The 20,465-nt window shown below is 39.8% G+C and overlaps 1 protein-coding gene across 5 annotated transcripts in view; it reads right to left on the bottom strand.

Annotated features, from left to right (window-relative positions):
• Positions 1-20,465, bottom strand: part of NELL1 (neural EGFL like 1) — a 363,706-nt gene that overhangs the window by 27,988 nt on the left and 315,253 nt on the right. For 3 of the 5 annotated variants that reach the window (XM_053389174.1, XM_053389155.1, XM_053389145.1), the window contains one exon: positions 7,991-8,131. The exons of the other annotated variants lie outside the window; for them this stretch is intronic. In XM_053389174.1, the coding sequence (XP_053245149.1) occupies positions 7,991-8,131 (141 nt within the window). The remainder of the gene's footprint in view (positions 1-7,990; positions 8,132-20,465) is intronic. 5 annotated transcript variants of the gene reach the window in all.

Genomic DNA, 20,465 nt, shown 5'->3' with positions numbered 1-20,465 from the left:
GTTCCTGTGGCACCAAACTTCATCAAGAGTAATTCTGCATTTAGTGGGCATCTATTTTTGCAGGACTTTTCACACATAACACAGTTCTAAGAGTTATCCTGTCAGGGTGAGAAAACATGATAACTGTCACAAAGAAGGAAGAAGAAATAACTACAAGAGTGCTAATTTCAACTTCAATGGTACATTAAGCTATTACAATATAATCAGATATAACAAATGTATGCTAGGCTTGCAACCAACATATGCACAAGTTGAAGCTATAAACATTGCTTTGACAAATCATTCTTCACAGGCAACTTGCCATTTAACATGCAATTTATTTCCTAGTTTTTAAAATGAAAGCTGGTAGCACATCTAAAAAGCAATAGCGTGGTTTTAGTGAGACCGTGAAACATGTACTATGTTAACTTTTAATACTGTTGAACTTTAGAATATCCAAAGCCATAAGATAATTTTTGAAATATGGTTAGTACACTGTTTCTTTCAAGCTGTTTTTTAAAAAAGAACAGAACTGTATTTTTAAAGAATCGGATGCATTTTTATGAGTTCCCTTCTCTGTTTACTTACAGTTGATATTTTGCAGTGCATTAAAGTTAAAGAATTAAAAAAAGAAAGAGATTCCAATCAGAAAGCTAGCAAAATGTGTTTGATTTTGCCACCTCAGATTGTTAATACATAGAATACAGAATATAAATAGTATAAAGTAACACATACACACAATGCAATGGAAAACAATTGAGATTGTTTACCTTGTACCTTATAAAGTCTGGCAAATTGGTCACTTGTATGTTATGGCCAATCAAGCTGAGGCATCCACCATTCTGAAGGGAAAGGAAGCTAATGCTGGCCAGTTTCTCCTTCTGATGCAGCCCCTTCCCCAATTCTTTGAGAGGATTGTGGAACTTAAATGGGTCAGGATGGCAATACCTCAAGGGCCACCTCTCTCCTGATAAACTAACCCGGACCTTGCAATCATCATCTGAGGCCCTTCTTCATGTGTCCCCCTCCCCAAAAAGGTGCCAACATGAGAACGGGCTTTTTCTGCAGTGGCTCCCTATTTGTGGAATGCTTTCCCCAGGGAGACTTGCCTGTCACCATCATTATATATCTTTAGCCACCAGGCAAAAACTTTCCTTTATATCCAAGTCTTTGGCCTTTAACGATCTCTGGCCTTTCAGAAGTAGCATGGATGTTTTTAATATATTTCTCTTTCCTCTTGGTTTTATTGTATTTTTATGTGGGTTTATTGTCTGTTTGGTTGTAAGTTGCTTTGGGTTGCCCTGGACAAGATAAAGCTACTGACATATTTAATGACAACAACAACAACTATAACTACTACAGCAACCACAACTTTCCAGAACAGCATGGATAGTGGCAGAGTGTGCAGAAGGACAGCTGGGATCTGTGCAAAACTGCTCTGTTGAATCGCAGGGCCAGAGGTGTTTGCTGCCGATTTCTTTTAATGCTGGCAAGGAACAGAGTGGGAGCACTTGCCACCCATTCTTATCACCCTTAAAGAGTTATATCTGTCTTCATTCCAAACACATATGCATAGAGCTGCATAGAGTTGGCACTAAATCCAAAGTTGAAATCATCATATAATTACCAACACTTACAAAAATACAATCCCCCAGGCTGGGGATTGTGGGTGGAAGTAGCTTAGTCCAGGAGCAGACCCTAGCTAAACTAAAACAGAACAAATAGGCCAGGCAAGGGGGATCATGCCCCTTTCCTAGTAAGATTAAACTAAAATATCCAGGTCATTTTCCTCCTGGTTAATTAGCAATCCTGAATCTTTAAATCACATATTGTACTAGAGTTCTCTTATAAAGTAGGGCCTGAAATGTGAAAACCTCAGCTGCTGCGCTGCATCAATGATGCCATTGATCCGTCAGTGGGCTAAAGTTTGTCACACATTACAATCTAGTGAATTCTAGGGTCCTCACCAGGGTACGCTACATCTCATTGGTTCCATTCTGGGTTTCATTTGGGAATTCTGAAGAGTGAATTTAACTTATCCTAAGATGTTTTCATACTTTTGGGAGCACAACCAAGTGGTTCTTTTAGTGCAGATCAAGTTACTGTTTTCTGTCATACTGTTCAAATTGAATTGCAGTAAACTACTAATCCGGATAAAGGCTTGATATGCAACTCATTATGATTTTGCTCCACAATGTATTCCTCATGTATGATTATGAAGTACTCTGGAGCCTCTGTGGAACCCTCCAAGCACCTGAGTGCTAACATCCCATTCATTTTTATGAGCCTTCAATCAGCTGATAATTTTCAGAATTGTAAAGTTATATATGATTAGACAAGATCTGTTCACTGTATTCATATTTTACTTCTATAGTTATTTCTGAAGCCAGTGGAACTATTACAAGCAATCAGTGAGCAATCCCTTTAGTCACATTTAAAAAGAAATTGACTGAAGTACTTTTAAAACATTACAATCTGCTTCAGTATTACATAGCTGCAACTGTTTCTAAAAATTAAAGCCTGTTGGAGACCAGTTTATACAGAAAGTAAAAACTGGTCTAATCTTTTGGCACCAGACTGCAACAGCAGATGGCTCAGCAATGCTATTTAATTAAAATAACCCCATTAATTTCATATTCCGTTTACATCTTACACCTGGACAACAGTGTCTAACCTTGTGAACTTCCACATTGGTTGGCAGGTCAAAATGAGGGCAATGGGGTTTGAAAAATAATAAAACAACAATAAAATGTTGCTGTGTGTGTTGTTCCTGTTCAGAGTTCCAGCCACCCAAACATGACCTCTTACAGAATTTTCAACTATTTTCCTCCTCCCACTCAGTTTTTCAGATAGCAGTCCATGACCACTTAGCATGTTCAATACTCACTCGACTCTTTTTGGCTTCCTTCCTCTATTAGGTTTTTGTTCCCCCTTTACAAAAATGTACTTATACAAAGCTTGGACCTTCTTTAAACCTGCCAAGACTTTCCTCTTCCATATGTGGCGCCATTTTGGCTACATATGGACCAGCAGTCAGAGAAAGAGTTGTTTTTAGTATATCAGGAATGGCTATTTTATAAGCCTGAGAGCTGCAATCCTTCCCAGCATACTACAGGGAGAGTGGCCAAAAGAAATAGACATGCTTATCCGATGGCCTTGTGCACAAATCACACAAATAAAGTACACATTACACACACACATCAGATCACATGATTGCACATACACCCACATGCACTACACATAGAGCCCCTATGGATGCACCAGAATACCACAGAAAACAGCACAAACTTTGCTGGAAAGGGAGGTAGAAGACAGGTGGAAAGAGATGTGATTTTCCTCCGCATCAGTTTGTTCTATAGGAGGGGTAATGATTTTCCTTCACATCTATCAATGTTGTGATAGAGAGGAAAATCACCTTCCTGTCAGGATGCATCAGATCCCATCAGAGCACTCCCATCTCCTAACAATGGTGGCAGGAACAAGAGAAGAGATGTGTCATTCACCACCAGCAATAAAATGGGCTGGAGACTAGTGGGCTGGAAGAAAGGCTTGTAGGGCTAGGCTGAGGGATTGCCACCCATATGATACTGAAAAGTAGCCTTTTCACATATGAACCAAAGCTCAATAGGAACAAATTCTACATATTGTGAAGGATATTAAGGCTTGTCTGGAGCATTTTTTTTTAAAAAAGATAAAAAGTACCCACTCTAATGACTACATTGTCCTAGATATATCCTGATAAAGGTCTTCTGCTTTCAGTAGTCTGAGGGCACCCTGAGGTGGAAAACTTATTTTTATATATTCTTACCCCACCCTTTCTCCCTTAGGAGCCAAAGGTGGCTTACAATGATAAAACAGATTAATATTCAAATACCATTCTAATGTTTAAAATTATTTAAGAGAGCAGCAAAACAACTAAACAGACCACAGGGTGCATAACACTAGCTCTTCTGCAAATCATCATCTAAGGGCCTGAATGAGCAAATAAATCATCAATTTATATTTAAGCAATTCAACCATGGGTGCATTTTCAATGTTCTTAGATGAGAGTTCCACAAGAAGAAGAAGAGGAGGAGGAGGAGGAGTTTGGACTTGATATCCCGTCTTTCACTCCCCTTAAGGTATCTCAAAGCGCCTAACAATCTCCTTTCCCTTCCTCCCCCACAACAAACACTCTGAGGTGAGTGAGGCTGAGACACTTCAGAGAATTGTGACTAGCCCAAGGTCACCCAGCAGCTGCTTGTGGAGGAGCGGGGACGCGAACCCGGTTCACCAGATTATGAGTCTATTGTTCTTAACCACTACACCACGCTGGCTTCCACAAGTGGGAAGCCACCACAGGAAAAGCTCTCCCTCGGGTCCACACTCTCCTCACCTCAGCCAAGGGTGTAACTATGAGCTGATTGTCTGTTGCACAGCGTAGAACCCTGGGTGATTGGTACTGAGGGAAGATGCTGTACTTGGGTCCCAAACTGTTTAGGGCTAGACCCTGAATTGAAACCAGTATCATACTGGCAGACACTGCAAGGTGATTCTCCCCCCGTCTTAGTGCATAAGAATTCTTTCACAATATCACTTTACTGTGATAAACAACAATGATAACAGGGTGAAATCACTGGTGCCAAATTTAGCACCACAGAAATGAATGAAACAAGTTGTTCCTGAGTCTGCATATATGTATATTAAATCTGTGGCTGCTATTTTTGAACAGTAGTAGTTTTTTGTGTTTTTTTAGAAATCCTGATAAGGGTAGAAGTAATGGAGGATCCATTATAAACTCAGAACCCTTAGGGTCCTTATTGGGTTATTTCCATTACTGTGATTTGCAACATAATAACCTGGCAAATTTGAAACATCCAATAATGACTTTAAGTATGAATGACTTTCATGTGGAGTATTATCTATTAAAGCCATGAAATACTGTGAAATTCATCGTTTTTGACATAATCATGCCTGTGAAATCCACTGCTGAGGATTTATTGGGCATACGTTGCCTCATAGCAACAATCACTTCAAGCCAGAAAACTACACAAAAAAATTAGTGAGGTTGGTTACTAAGCCTTCTAAAATCCTATTTTAACATGCCAGTTGTAGCCCTTTTCTTTGCATTTGAGAGAATCTCGCATTGCATTCCTACCAATATTTTTAAAAGTACAGTGACTGACTGATAGTGACACTCCAAAGTTTCAGACAGGACGCCTTTCCAGCCATATCTGGACATATTTTTACATGTTCTGACAGGAGCAAAGCTGATTTCTGGTTTTGTTTCTCCTCATAGCAATCACAGACTGTTAACACTCAATTTATCTGAATCCACCTAAAGCCTCAATGTATACACAATGTACAGTACACAGCAGACATCCCATCTTAACCAAGATCTTTCTGCATCTCTCTCAAAGAAGGAGCCAAAAAGGAAACACCCGCTCCACAACAGGTGGTGGCAGCTCAGTGACACTTAAGGTTCCCAAATGAAACTGGTAATGAAAGACAAGGCAGCAATTCAAAGAAACTGGGCCAGAACCTAGGTTTGGACACAGAACAGACCCTCCCCATTTAAAAGCGTGCAAATAAGAACCTAAAGTAGGTTACTGCTTCTCTCTTTCCCTGGCCAGGTGATGGAGGGAGCAAGGAATGAAAAGGTGGAGAAATATATGAGGTTTTTTGAGGGTGTGGGGGAGGAAAGGCTTGGCAAAGCCATGATGGCTTAAGGGTTTTTGTGAAGGTCCTGGCATTTATGTGGCAATTGGAGACTATTTATCCAGCCTCTTACCCTAGAAATGGCCTAGAGGAAAAAAATAACACCCTCGTCCAGAGAAAAAGACAAACAATAATACACACAAAACCATGCCCAGGAAAAGAGGGTGAGCACTCACCTTCCTTGAACCCTGAATACAACCCTTCCCCCAAGCAAAACAACCTTATAGTCTCCCCTCTCCAGCACCATAGGCAGGCTGGTTTGGGGCGTGTCCTGAACAGCTACAGTCACTCAGGCAGATTGCTGACAGCCTCAGCAGGACCTAATCCAGATGTAAATACCTGCTGGAAACAACAGGCTCTTAGAGACAGCTTTTTTCTACAAGAGGGCAGGGAAGTGGTTGTTAGTCAATACCTCTCCCTGCTCTCCCTCTTTGAGCCAGCTGCTGCTCCCCTTTTTACTTCCTTTTGCTGTTTAAGTGACTTTGCTAACAGTCCTGAGCAAAACCTAACAAGGATGTCGTTCTTCCTCCATTACCTCCTCGGTCTTCACAAAAACAGGTGGCACATAGCTCCGTCAGCATTTGCCTGCTTGATGTGCAAATGTGCTATGAACAAAAAGTTCAGGAAATAATTTACAGGCAGGGAGGTTAAGAAAAATTAGGTTAAGAAAAGCTCAGCCACAGATATATAAGAAACACGCAACAACACACATGGAATCCAATCACCTTCCTGTATACAGCACAGCTACCCACTATATCCCCACCACTCACTCTCTCTCTCTCTCTCTCTCACACACACACACCACATATTACATAATCTATCTCACTCGCACATTATCATCACACATGATTGACAACCTCACAACTCAGTTATAACAACATGCTCTATGTGGTGCTATCCTTGGGCCTGGTCTGAAAGCTCAGGCTGATGCAAAATGCTGTGGCAAGACTGTTGAGGGAGACAGGCTCTGGCCACCACATAACCTTAAAACTTATATCCATATGCTCCCACACCACACCATATGCTCCCACACACAAGGCTTTTAACAGCTTGGGTCTAGAAGACATTAAAGACTACCCAGTTCCTTATATCCCTGCCTGATTACTGACGTTCTTGGTGGGGGGGAGCCACGGTCCCCCCATGGCTCTAATGCATGGCTCATATCCACCAGGAGCCACATGTTGAGTATTGTGGGCCCAACTTTGTGGAACTCCCTTCCAGGTGAGATCAGACACAGTTGGACATCCAGAGCCTAGTGAAGAGCTTTTTATTTCAGAAGGCGTCATTTCTGTTCTTATAGTTAGTTTTCAACCAATTTTGTCTCTATTGCATTGGTTACGCCTACTGTATACCACTTAGGAACAACTGTATTTAAGTAATATAGAAATAGCTTAAATAAATAAAACTCAGACCGCATATACAACACGTGTGTGTCCCCCCCCCCCAATTCTCTCTCCAATACGCACACAAGAAAAGCAGATACTAACTGGAGTAGTGAACCTTTTCCAAACTCTTCATAATTAAATTTGAGCTATTGGCACCAGCAGCCACCTCTGTTCTGTTGTTCCCTGACCTCTAACACTAGCAGACACCCAAACTTCTATAAACAAGCCCAGTCTTAGGAGCTGGGGGGGGGGGTTGCCTCTCTCTGCGTCCATCACAACCCATTAGTTCAACACACCTATCTGCTTCTGGCTGGGCCTGATTTTTGTTCCATATCCACACAAGCACCCATTTTTCTTAATTATTTTTTCCTCACAATGGCAACAAAAGAATCAAGTGTTCTCTGTTAACTGAAAGAAAAGATAACTGTGCTTTTGGCCACTTTACGATAAACTACACAAAACGTGTTGAGAGTTAACAAATAATGGTAAAATTAAACAAAATTCCAAATGTGATCAATGGAGGGAGGGGGGATGCTGACTTACAATGTGTTGCAAAATCATTGTGCTGGAAACATTAAAAGATTTGTAAGTTAATGCTTTACATCCTATAGATTTTGCAGCATAAAGAAACATAGATTGGGCCTGTTTTGTCTTAAGTGACCTACCGAGTATAGCTAAGGGAGTCAAATCACCAATATGACCTCTAAATGCACATTTTCTGTATTACATTCAGAGATTTGATGGTTCATCTCTCTTGTAATAATATTTAAATTATATTACACAGAACATTGCTGAGCTTAAACAAATGGTTGGTTACATCCTAAGTTTAGCGTTAAATGTTGTCTTTGGACATGATAGGCCGTTCCTAGTAGTAAGGATATGATACCATGCAGAACAATAACATAACTTCTCTGCTGTTCTTTGCTTACCAACACAGGACTCCCCGGAAAGTGAATAGGTTCCATTGTCATGGAAACCGCTTCTGCACTCACAGTGGTACCACCCTGGGAGGTTAACACAGCGTGAATGGTTGTGACATTCAATGATGCCCTCTGCACACTCATCAATATCTGCCTCAGAGAAAAACACAAGCCAGCCAGGATATTAATTTCCTTTGACAACAACATTTGCGATACTTAAACACACACACTCTTCTCGAGATAAAGAAACAAATATAATACATATTTTAATGAATGGGTGGGCAACCTATCAGCAGCACACTGGAATTTCACCATTCCTTATCCTAAGTTCACTCTCTGCAATCCTGAGGACTAAACATTTACATTCTTTAAAACAAATGCAGGGAAGTTCCATGAGGGTTTTAATCAAGCCCCCGCCCCAAGCTTTGGTGACAGCCAGTTGCCAATCTCTTTTAACACAGCAGAAAAAGAAACACCTTGTTTTAAACTCTTTAATCCCCTTATCTACATATATTGTTAATTACTATAAGGATTTGGAAGTGCAATTAAACGTTTAAGTAGGATTTTTTTTAAAAAAATATCAACTAGAAAACTGCTCCTTAGTTTTGTGTGGAAGCAGTTGGTTCATAGGTTGAATAATTAGATTACATATATACCAAAATGGAAAGCTATGATTATGGTAATGATTGAAATGAATGTGCAAACTCTGTGAATTTAAAGTCAGACCTTTGTTAGAATATGCAGATTTGCAGGGGGGAAGTTAATTGCTGCTTATCTCCCCACCCCACCCCCTCAATGAAAAAGGGGACCTTCTGAGGGTGTGTGCATGTGTTTTGTTTTCTCCCACCAGTTTTTCCTGGGTTCAGCCATTTAAATCTCTTCTGCAATTCTCATGCTGCAAAATGGATCTATTAGACTGAACCGAGGAATTAAACAGATCTTCAGGAGAGACAGTCCTCTCCAATGGTGGCCTGGCACCTTCCCACCTCCTTTTTTTTTTTTTTTTAGTTCCAACTGACAAAGCAAGCCTGGGATCATGGGAGAGTCGCAAAGTCCCTTGGTCCCTGGGGCTGTCTCTTGATAGATTTGGCCATGCAAAAGTGTCATTTAGAGGTTTTAATGCTCAGTAGTTGAGATAGCATGAAGCTAGGAATTCTTGTCTGGCTCAGATTTTACTTCGTCTATGAGGTACCGGTAAATATTATGAGACACTGAATTCAGTCTGGAGAATGATAGGTATCACTTTGAATTTCTGCACCTAAATGGAAAAAGGGGGCAGTGGAGAGAGAGAAAGAGAAAATCTGAAAATATTGTGTTGCCATTTCACAATATTCAGCACAGTTAATATAGCTGGGCAGGATAAGAAAATTAGTACTCTTTTGGCCAAATTTTAGCTGCTAGAGTAATAGTCTGGCAGCAAAAATAGATGTTCAGTATTGCTTTTGGGGGGTGTTTTTAGGTGTAGTGTAGTGTAGTGTAGTGTAGTGTAGTGTAGTGTAGTGTAGTGAACCTAATTTCTAGCAAAATTGTCCTTAATCAGTAGCTGTTCTTTGAATGCCTGTTCAGCTTCTGTAGCATAGATGGGGAACCTGTGGTCCTTCAGATGCTGGACTCCCAACTCCCATGTTCTCCAGTCAGCATAGTCAATGTTGATGATGGGAGTTGTTGCCTAACAACATCTGGAGGACCACAGGTTCACCACAGCTGCTGTGTAATATAAGTTGTTTATGATTTTGTTTTTAATATTTGACCTCTCCCAACCACCAAAGTAATACGCTGCTGCAGGGAAGCAAAATGCCCTGAATCAAGCAATGACTCTGGCATCACCCAAACATGTATAAGTGTACAGTGGTACCTCGGTTTAAGAACAGTCTGGTTTAAGAACGATTTGGTTTACAAACTCTGCAAAACCGGAAATAGTGTATTGGTTTGATAACTTTACCTCAGTCTAAAAACAGAATCCGAACGGTGGAAGGGCACCAGCAGTGGGAGGCCTCATTAGGGAAAGTGCACCTCGGTTTAAGAACAGTTTTGGTTTAAAAACGGACTTCCGGAACAGATTACCGGTAAGTTCATAAACCGAGGTGCCACTGTACTAGCAAGCACTAATACAACATTCACCCAATCAGTATACGATCACCTTCTTTTCACATTCTCTACCATCAACAGGTAATCAATCCATCATCTCAGATCTAACAGTGCTCATTCATTCAGCGGGTGAAGAGGGCGTTTTGTGTTTGCTGGGTCCATAAAATGTAAATACAAAATTTTAATTGTCCCTTATCAACTTCAACCCTGGCATTAAAGCTAATGAAGTTCTAACAAAGATGCCAGGCTAAGAGCAACCTTGGATTTTCAAAGGAAGTGGCAAGAGGGGATAGTGAAGTGACTCCCTCTTCCTACAGTTCCAAATCTCACCCAGAGGGAGGAAATGCACACCTTCCAACATAAAGAACGCAATAATCAGAACCAAAACCTATCAAATAGCATACAAATTCATGAAACACCATTTAACAGTAAAATGCAAAAAAGCCCTGCTATTTTTGTTTTTAATATTTTATGTTGTAAACTGCTTAGAGATGTGATAAAGCAGCATAAAATATCTTAAATAAGAAAAAATGAATTACAAATTTAGATGTGATGGGATCCTGTAGGATCCAAAAATGCATTTATGTGTCCTCTTCTTCCTGCTTAGTGTCTAAAGGATACCTCAAACTCTGGCAAACATGCACAAAAAGGGAATTCTATAGTTGTCTGTTAGCTGCACATCTCTAAATACTTTCAACCTAGACATGAGCCACATTTTAATGGTTGAAAATATCAGATTTCCTGCTTTCTTGATAACTCACGTTTCTACTCTGCCTTATAACTTGTAATTTCAAAAACATTGTATCAGGACAAGTTTGAGAATATGACAAAAGGGGCAATTATATTTTAACATCAAGTATGTGAGCAGCTGTAGATGCAATGAAGCAAATAAGAGCATACTTTTTATTTTCAAATTGGCAAGTCAGATCTCCCAAAGTACTCCAATAAACATGTGTTGCCTTTACAAAGGTTCCCACCCTCCAGTTCTTCTGCAATGTGGTGCTGATACAGAGCTCATAATCTATAATAAACTTGGCAGATTATTATTGCACCTGGAAGGTAGTCTCCTCTGAGATTTTATGCTGTATGTTTTGGAAGGCAATGTTTAAAATTATCAAATTAATTTTATGTTAACCTTCAAGTAATTAAGAGGCTGTAAAATTTTTGAGGCTGTTCACAGGGAAAAATGGCTGAATCTTCTGTTTAGATAGAACTATTACAAAATCCTCACTTGGATGATTTGCAGGATTACTGCAGGGGGTATCACCAATAATAAATTAGTGTCTTTCATTTAAAAAAAGCGCTATTTTCATTCACTGGAAATTACTTCTATCCAAAGAGGCAAACTTAAGAGCAATCTGAAAATAAATTCCTTCTCTTCAGATTAAGTGCCAATTTACACATGGCCGGGGCATGTGATTTTGTTCATATGTTGCTTTATCCACAGACCACAGGAATGAGTCTTGGATTCAAGGTCCTTCAGTTACAACAGAAACTAGGGTGTATTGGTGCAATCTGTGCAGCAGCATCACAGTTCTCATTGCAGGCTCCATATGCAACAGCAGTGAGCACACAAGACAAAGACTCCAGATAAATGACAATTGGTCCATTTTTAGCTTGTGGTGGTGGTGGGGATTGAGCTCTGTTGTCAGGGACTGGTGGGGCTCCAAAGAGTGTGTGGTGGAGGCAGAGCACCAGGGGAGTGAACCAGGAGAGAAGACCAGTGATTTATGGGTGTTACACCACCCAAAATGCAGGAGCCAGGGGAGGAGGGAGAGTCAAGGTAGTCAAAGGTGGAGGAAGGTGTGCAGGATGTGGCAGAAGAAGGGATGATTCAGGTGAGGGACGGTTCAGTAGTTTCCTAGAACCAGAAGGGACTTGAAAAGGAAAGAGCAGCAGCAACTTCTGTGCAGGAGAAGTTTCAGGTTTCAGACACACAACCCATCAGAGGAGGATATATAAACTGGAGGAGGGGAGGGGCTGCAACTGCCATAGGGCCCAGACCTGCGGACAGCTGCCTAGAGACTGGAAGCATATGAGTGTGTATCTGGAGCACGGTGGAAGTTGCTGTGTTTCTCTTGCCAATAAAGAGTTAACTATCAGATATGTGTCTTCCTTATCTGGGGTGGGCCATGACATCTGTTGATGGGTTAATTGAACTGGTTGTTATGTGTTTGTTATGGATTTTTACTACTGCTAGATGGGATTTTATTGTTGCTAGGTGGGTTTTATTATTTTATTTGCTCAGGGTCAAACTTTGATTTATATTCTCATTGTTTTGTATGTCACCTAGACACCCACTCTGAAGCTCACTGCACAAATAATTTAATTGTTAGGATAGGTGTAAACCTCAGAAAAGAAACATGGAAACAGGTTTCAGGCAATGTTGATGATGGCACTCACATTCCATTTAATACAACCCCTGTTCAACTATAACATTAATATGTGAGTGAAGAACAGGAGAGAAGGAGCAAAAATCATATACCATGTCAGAGCATTTTTTTCAGTGGGAACTCGCCGGAACTCAGTTCTGGCACCTCTCGGGTGGGTGCCATTGCCATTATAAGAGAACAAAGGAGGCGTTCATGGTGAGTTCCAGCACCTCTTTTTCTAGAGAAATAGCCCTGACAGTGTTCATTGCCAAAACCTGTTTTAAACTGTGCTACTGTCTGTTTTACATCACTTCATCTCAATGTGTACAAGTTGCAAAAATCTAACATGTGTCAGAATGCTTTATAAATCCTAGTTCTATGGGAATTTCATTGTGCATTGACCAGAAAAATAATTGTGGGTAGGGCAAAAATTAAAAATGTGCACTTTAAAAGCACCTTGCATGATTTCCAAATATTAGGTGAGCTTTTAAGGGGTTTGTTCGTAGACTTCAGTGCTGCCATGGGTGCTGCTGTGTGCTTGCCTTTGGATAATCTTGTAACATTACCTTTTATAGCACCAATAGGGCCAAGATATATCTGGATCACCAGCTCTAAGTCTTATTATTTATTTCTGCATATTTATTTCTGCTTTGCAGACTATGTTGCAGGTTAACCACCAGCTTCATTCAGATCACATTTATATTACAAAATGCCCTAATAAAAGGAAAAGCTTTCTGTTATTTAGCGCCAATTCATTGTTATTTTTAATCTTGCCATAGTGACAAAATGTAAAAATGGTCACTTGGTATTCACTCTAGAATAGACCAATATGATAATTTGACATAGCAAGCAAGCAGCCACACTGTAATCTCATCATTTATCATTTTGCCGTATGATATATTTAGCCTGGTGATGCTTTCAATTCTGCTCTTGCAGCCTCTACTGCTGCTCTTCCTGTTAGCTGCATCTTGGAGAAGTTAATTTCAGGATAAGAATGCAGCACAAAGCTACCTGCCCATTACTATGGTTTGTGTGGCTTAAAATATTAAGCCTTCTCCAAGACAGTTTTCCTAGAAGTGGAATTTATCATGATCTATTCATGTGCTGCCGCTGATAGAACAAGTTAAATCCTATTGAGTAAGTTCAACTGCAGACCATTTACACACAAACTCCTCTTTTTCTTTCTTCCCTTTGTATTATAATTCCCTAGCATTCTGATGTGAAGATTGCTTCCATGGATCAGTCTTCATCTGACCTCTCTAAATTCAATTTTCATTTTTTCATTTGCAAAAATCAATAGAATTTTCCTGCAGTTCATTCTTGTGGCCCAGTAACATTGAAAATATATTTGATTTAGATTTATGGAGATAGATGTTAACTGCTTGGTAGATTGCTCCCACAACATTTAAAACATGAGGAACTCTGGGTCCTTGTTAACTTCTCTGAATTATGGACAAAATGGTCAAATGGTGCAATGTTATGTAAATTATTTTAGGAAAGTGAAGATAGGACTGGATTACTTTTAAAGTAGATCACTGCCTCAAGTCAGAATTGCAACATTATCTATCTGATGAAAGAGCTGAGGTTAGAATTGAAAACTTAATATCTATTTGGAAGATACAAGAAAAATAGTTAGAGAAATGGAAGGGTTGTTAATGTACCCTTCATGTCAAACTCCAGCACTTACACAAAAGCTAAAGGGGGGAGGATCAATGAAAAGGGCCTCAAGCTAGGCATATTTTCATTCTGACTAAACCAAATACAGACAATATGTCACTGCTGAGCTGACACATAGAGGAGGGTGATATGAATGGATTCCTTGTTTCATCAAACACAGGATAAGAGTGATTCAAAGAACACAATAAAACACAGAATCCTCTACAAACTGGAATAAGCAACACAGTGATTATTTATGAATAATACTTTTGATACTTGTACATACCACTTTCAGTATTCAAAGCACAGCACATACAGCATTATTGTATTCATTACAACAACTCTGTAATGTAGATTCATATAATAACCACGATTTTCTCTTTTGATTGGTCCAAAATACTACTGTTGAACTGAATCATGACTAGATGAAGGGAACATATCTTGCCAGTCCTAGCTTGACTGGCTGCCATTTTTTTTTCTATGCACAAACCAAAATGTTGGTGCTTACCTTTAAACCTGCATATGGATTGAGACACAGATATATGGAAGACGGCCTTTGCCCACGTGGAGGTGCCTTCATGGCAGGGTTAGCTGAATAAATGGTTCTGTCAGTTGTGACACCTTACCTATGGAACACTGTCATCTGATGTCTTCTGGGTGCCAAACGAAATCTTTCTATTTATCCAGGCCAAACTAGATGATATGTGAAATGCATGATCATACATGGACTGCAGCACATGAGAAAGACATCAATTAACCATTCTTCCTAGCTGCAGTAATGATGAAAATCACAGCATTGGGAGAAAGGTTTGCCACTTCACTGCACAACAAAAACCCCATCCTGATCACCCATCCCATCGGCAACTTAAAGTGTGCAAATGAAAGAAGAAAGAATTGTACGTGAAATGTTGTCATTTAAGTCTGGCCCTTAAATATTACTTGAACTGATCCATAATCCTATTAATTAATCAATCAATCAATCAATCAATCAATCTAATCTAATCATCTCTGCTGTGGGTTAAACAACAGAGCCTAGGATTTGCCAATCAGAAGGTTGGGGGTTCGAATCCCCACAACTGGGTGAGCTCCCGTTGCTCGGTCCCTGCTCCTGCCAACCTAGCAGTTCGAAAGCCAAAGTGCAAGTAGATAAATAGGTACCGCTTCGACGGGAAGGTAAACGGCGTTTCCGTGCACTGCTCTGGTTTCGCCAGAAGCGGCTTAGTCATGCTGGCCACATGACCCAGAAGCTGTATGCCGGCTCCCTCGGCCAATAAAGTGAGATGAGCGCCACAACCCCAGAGTCGGTCACGACTGGACCTAATGGTCAGGGGTCCCTTTACGTTTACCTTTACTTGTACTTCCAGTTTACTTGGTAACCCCCCTCCCGGGGAAAAGCTAATGTTTGAATAGCAGCTGGTTAAGGAACAACATTGGGCAGATGCCATGATTTGATTTTATCTGGACTGTGTGTCGATATGGCAGCTACCTGCAGTGGAAGGCTCCTGGACTGATTTGGCAGAAACACCAGTTTGTGAAGAGAGGATGTGAATTTACAAAGGGGAATCTTGGACTACAGATTTGTACTATAAAGAAGAAGAGTAAGACATAAAATCCACACAGAAACATTTTATTTGGACTTAAACTCACTTGCAGAATGAACGCAGAGGCTGTTGAAAATAATGAAGGATTAACTTCAGAATGTATTAAGGGAATTATTGTAATATTTTGAAATGTAGTAGAACTATGACATGATTAGGATTCCCTCCAATCTCAAAGCATGGGAAGTCAGCTAAAAAATAATAATTTATAATTAGGCATAACATTGGGATTTGTTTGATTATTGGATAATTTGTATAATTTGGAATATATAGTTTGGTTTGATTGGAAACTTTTAATAAATATATTTTTTAAAAAAATCAATCAATCAATCAATCAATCAATCCATATGCTTTCAATGCTCTGTTGTTTTAAAATGTTTTCAACAGTTGATTATATTGTTTTGTTTTGATTGTTTCATATTTCTGTCAACAGAGTGGTACTGAAGGATAGGATTTAAATATTCTAAAGATTAAAAAGATTAAAAGTGTTGCAGACAGGATGCAGCGGCTGAATGGAAGTAGCTTGCCTAAGATCACATGGTAAGTTCATAGCACTACCTGACTTGTGGTGCAGTCTCTTACAGAGAAATGCAAACATCCAGGCTCTGCCTATTATGAGCATCCCAAAAAGCAGGCAGTAGCCACCAACCGGTGGCATCCTCACCAGTGGTAGCCAGCAACAAATTCCTCAAAATGAAGTGTTGGATCCTGTGCCAACTGTGTGGCTGACATTTGACAGCAAAGGACCTGATCCAGGCCTCTCTGCTGCCTCAGCCTGGGAGAAGTTAGGGGGTTGGACTAGATGAACCTTGGGGACCTTTTGAACTCTACAATTCTATGAAGAAGTATTTCCCCCTATTCTTGTCTTCTATCCTGGCTGGTGTGAATGGTGGGGCTATGCAACTGCCACTCTATCCCACTGCTGCTGGCCAAGGGCTTGGATTGACACCTTTGCCACAATGCTCATTGACATCAGTTTACTTCAGAGGCCCTTTTTTACTCACATGGGCTCCACAAACATTTTCCAGGCGTCTAAATCACATATGGGGCCTACATTAGTAGAACAGATTTCTCATTCGATATCTCTCTGACTCATGGATGGCAACAGAGATGGCAATGGGGGATGGGAATGGAGTTAGTGCACTCATTATTCCACCGCTCCCCATCACATAAGGTATTTAGCATGCCTGAAAACAGGGCTCATTTGCTGTATTGAGGTAACACAGAATTCATCTCTAGTCCTTTATTCTTCCCCATAATTCCCATTCAAATGCTTTTAAATTCCTGTTAAATACTTTTTCTATCATGAACATAGGTTTGCTAACAGGTTGAACAACGTCACCCTGTAGTGACTTTTTTAGTACTGTCAAGTGCAATATTGTTTTGTTTTGTTACTAAATAGGAGAAGAACTGAATTTTGAGGAGGCTGCATCAAGATGCCAACTCTGTCCTTTGAGAACAGGCCCATTCTGCTAAAAAAAACAACCCAAGCACTTTAGCAGTTTGCATTATTTATAAAGTTATTTATGCAGGCATGATAGGACAATTTGCCTCAAAAAATAAAACATGATGGTTTCAGAACCTAGTAAAAAACAAAGAATTAAAACAAGTCATTCTTTTAAAATGCTTCATCATCTTCCTGCCACACTAAATATACTGAAGGAAAGTTCTGTTAGGTTGTATAATACCAAGAAAATATAAAGTTTTAATGAGACAGAAGTGGGTTTTTCAAAATCACGGCCTCTGTTCATAAAAATCTTAAAGAGCATTGCTGCTTGCATTAAAATAAATCGTATGTCATTTCTCTCTGGCTTTCGGTTGAATAATTAATTAAATTATAGGACCAGCAGTAGCAGGTGATCAGATCCCAACCAGGCTAGGATTCTGCAAACATCAGCTCCAGAATAATGTAACCAAACTGAATAGAGGAGAAGGGAAAGCTCAATCACACAGAAATGCTTTGGCTGCTAATGCGCAAAGAATGGGATGGAAAATCCAGAGTTAGCTCTGATTATTTGGCTCAATAGCTTTCCAAATGCTTATTAGAATACCTCAAGCCATTATCAAGAGACAACACTAATATTTCCTAACATTTCACAAATGAAAAAAGAGGCACTCTTGTGCGCTTAAGGTGTTTCCTTCCTGTGCTGCTCCTTTTGCCAGGCCAACTCTTTGTCCTTCTTGATAGTGGCCTGAGGTGGAAAGAGGAAGGGCTAAGGGTCTAGTAGGGTTGGCAAGGGGTAGAGGGTTTGGTGAGGTGTGGTAGGGAGTCACTGAAGGGGATAAGCAGGTTTGGCAAGATTAGAGTTTTGGGTAAGGTGTATGTGGGGGTTTGACAGGGTCGATGAGTTAAGCAAGCAGGGACACAGCCCCTAGTATTTAAATATTAATTTAAGTTGTTCTCATATTTGATGGCCACCAAGACACATTCTGTATTGCTTAATGCACCTTTAAAGATTATGCTAAATTAAACAGTAACTTCAGGATACAACAAAGCTTCACCCTGATTTTGCTATCCAGTTCCTAAGGTTGCTAAAGCTTCCAGTTTATCCCCCCTGCATTTTGCTATGCATGCTGATATAGAAACAGTGGATATTGGCAGATATCCCACATACATAATAAAGAATCCTAACACTCTCCATATTAAGTTTCTCTATTTTTTTAAAAATGAAACATTTCTTGCTCTTTAAAGAGCTGAAATTAAAGAACAAAGGGACAGATATATTTTTTGACAAAAGTAAGCATGCTGTCACTGAAGAATTAAGGGAAAGTTTGTCAGGAAGGAAACTGTTTTAGAAACAGAACAATCTCCTTAAGTAGGACATGGCAGGCATCCAAAATCTTAAATCTTAACAACTCCAGCTTACAAAAACATGACTACTATTACATATGTTTGGACCAACGTTAGGGTCCACATTCAATTTCTTCTTCAATACTCTGCTGTCCCCAAAGTTACAAAAATGTATGTGTGGTTGTTCAACTCTTATCCCCCTTCCCCACTTCCCTCCCTCCCTCCCTCCCTCCCTCCCTTCCTCCCTTCCTTCCTTCCTTTCCTTTTTTCTTTTTAAATAGAGTCAACCCCCAACCCATTTCATTAAACCATTCTGAGTTGGTCGACTTTGATCAGAAAGCAATTCTTCCGACTGGGTGCTGCTTCAGACATCAATAATTCCAATTAAGCCAATACAGAGATATGACTACATCATTTTGCTAAGCAATTTTAAAAAGACACAACTGAAATATATGGAAAATCCTGCAAGAGAAGCTAAGGGACTTGTCAAGTTTTATTATTATTAATAATAATAATAATAATAAAGCTTTTCAAATATATGACACGTGTTCAAAGAAATGTACTTTAATTATACCATAATAGATCGTTGTGAAAGAAGTAAAAAGATACAGCTATATTTTATCTTGTTGTTAAGCCTCCATTTTCCCTTCAGTTTAACAAACCCTTAATATTCCTGCTTCATTGAAACTGAGGCCTGATTCCTATATAAATGGACACCACAATTTCTTACAGCTTCATGCATGAACACACTATTACTTGTAAATATTACCTGTAAATATTTCTATTGAAAAGCCTGTGTCTGGGGCGATGGGTCACCTCTGACTCTGATTTTTTATTTATTTTGTGATGTCTATGTCACATATACTAGTCATAACTTGATCTCATAGTTTCTGAGCAATGAAGTAATGAACAAATGTGTATCATTATATACATACTCTCAGGAATGAATTAAAAGTGAGGAGGGAACAAAGTTCTCTTTAAAGAGCCTACACCTATGAATGATTTGTACTGTGAATTTTACCGGAGTGTGAACATCCATTTCCTGAACATTTTTGCCTATCATAGAAAGGATTAATACACCCTCTCCACAAAGCAGATATGCTAGCAAGAATTCACTGAAAGTATTTTGTGCAATATTCTCTTTTTGAAAAACAGACTTGGGAGTAAGGCACACCTTCTTGAATGTCATCCACAGAACTTTGCAATGCTGTTTGCTTGTTGCTTCCTATGTAAATGCAGCCAATGTTTGTTCACATCTCCTTCTCTTACCTGCAGGCAACACCCCTCTAATCAAAATTAGCATTGTGTCCTATGATTTATTTGTGTCCTATAATTTACTTGAGCAAACATCTACAAAGTGATAAGAACCCAAAGCATATGCCAGTTTGGGACACTGCTTGTTTTTGTTCGCTTGTTTGTTTTTACTTTAAAAAATATTTTAATACCGCTTTTTGGTCCCAAAATTGTTTACACAGAAGATGGAAACAAACAAACAAAATAAAAAATCAAAACCTTTAAATAAAATAAATGAAAAGAACAATGTGTGATAGGGATGGCTAGACACAGCCCCACCTTATTTTTCTGTATTTCTGTATTTTTCACTTGCTTAGAGACTCCAGTCAACAGGGCCTGTTGGTAGAGGATGGCTGCAAAGGGACAACACAAGCAGCCTCCCCTCCCTGTGCAGTGACCTGATAAGGCAGATAGGAAATAGCTAGGATGAAATGTAGCTTTGGGGCTTGAGGCTTCAGAACTTCTTATAACTCGTGAGGGAGCAGGAGCAAAAGACAAGCAGGGAGAAAATGCTTGGAGAAGGTTGCAATGGTTGGCTGGCAAAAGGGAGGAGAACAAAACTACAGCAGGGGCAGTGAATCTTGTTTCACCACCTGAGATGAAATGGGATGTGCTGCCATGCTGCTGAAGCAGCCCTTACCTAGGTTGCGCAGCAGTGCCTGCAAAGCTCTTGAGAGATTTTAGAA

Source organism: Podarcis raffonei, chromosome 1 (assembly GCF_027172205.1).
Source record: "Podarcis raffonei isolate rPodRaf1 chromosome 1, rPodRaf1.pri, whole genome shotgun sequence".
Taxonomy (NCBI): domain Eukaryota; kingdom Metazoa; phylum Chordata; class Lepidosauria; order Squamata; family Lacertidae; genus Podarcis; species Podarcis raffonei.
This window is presented reverse-complemented; position numbering and strand designations above follow the sequence as displayed.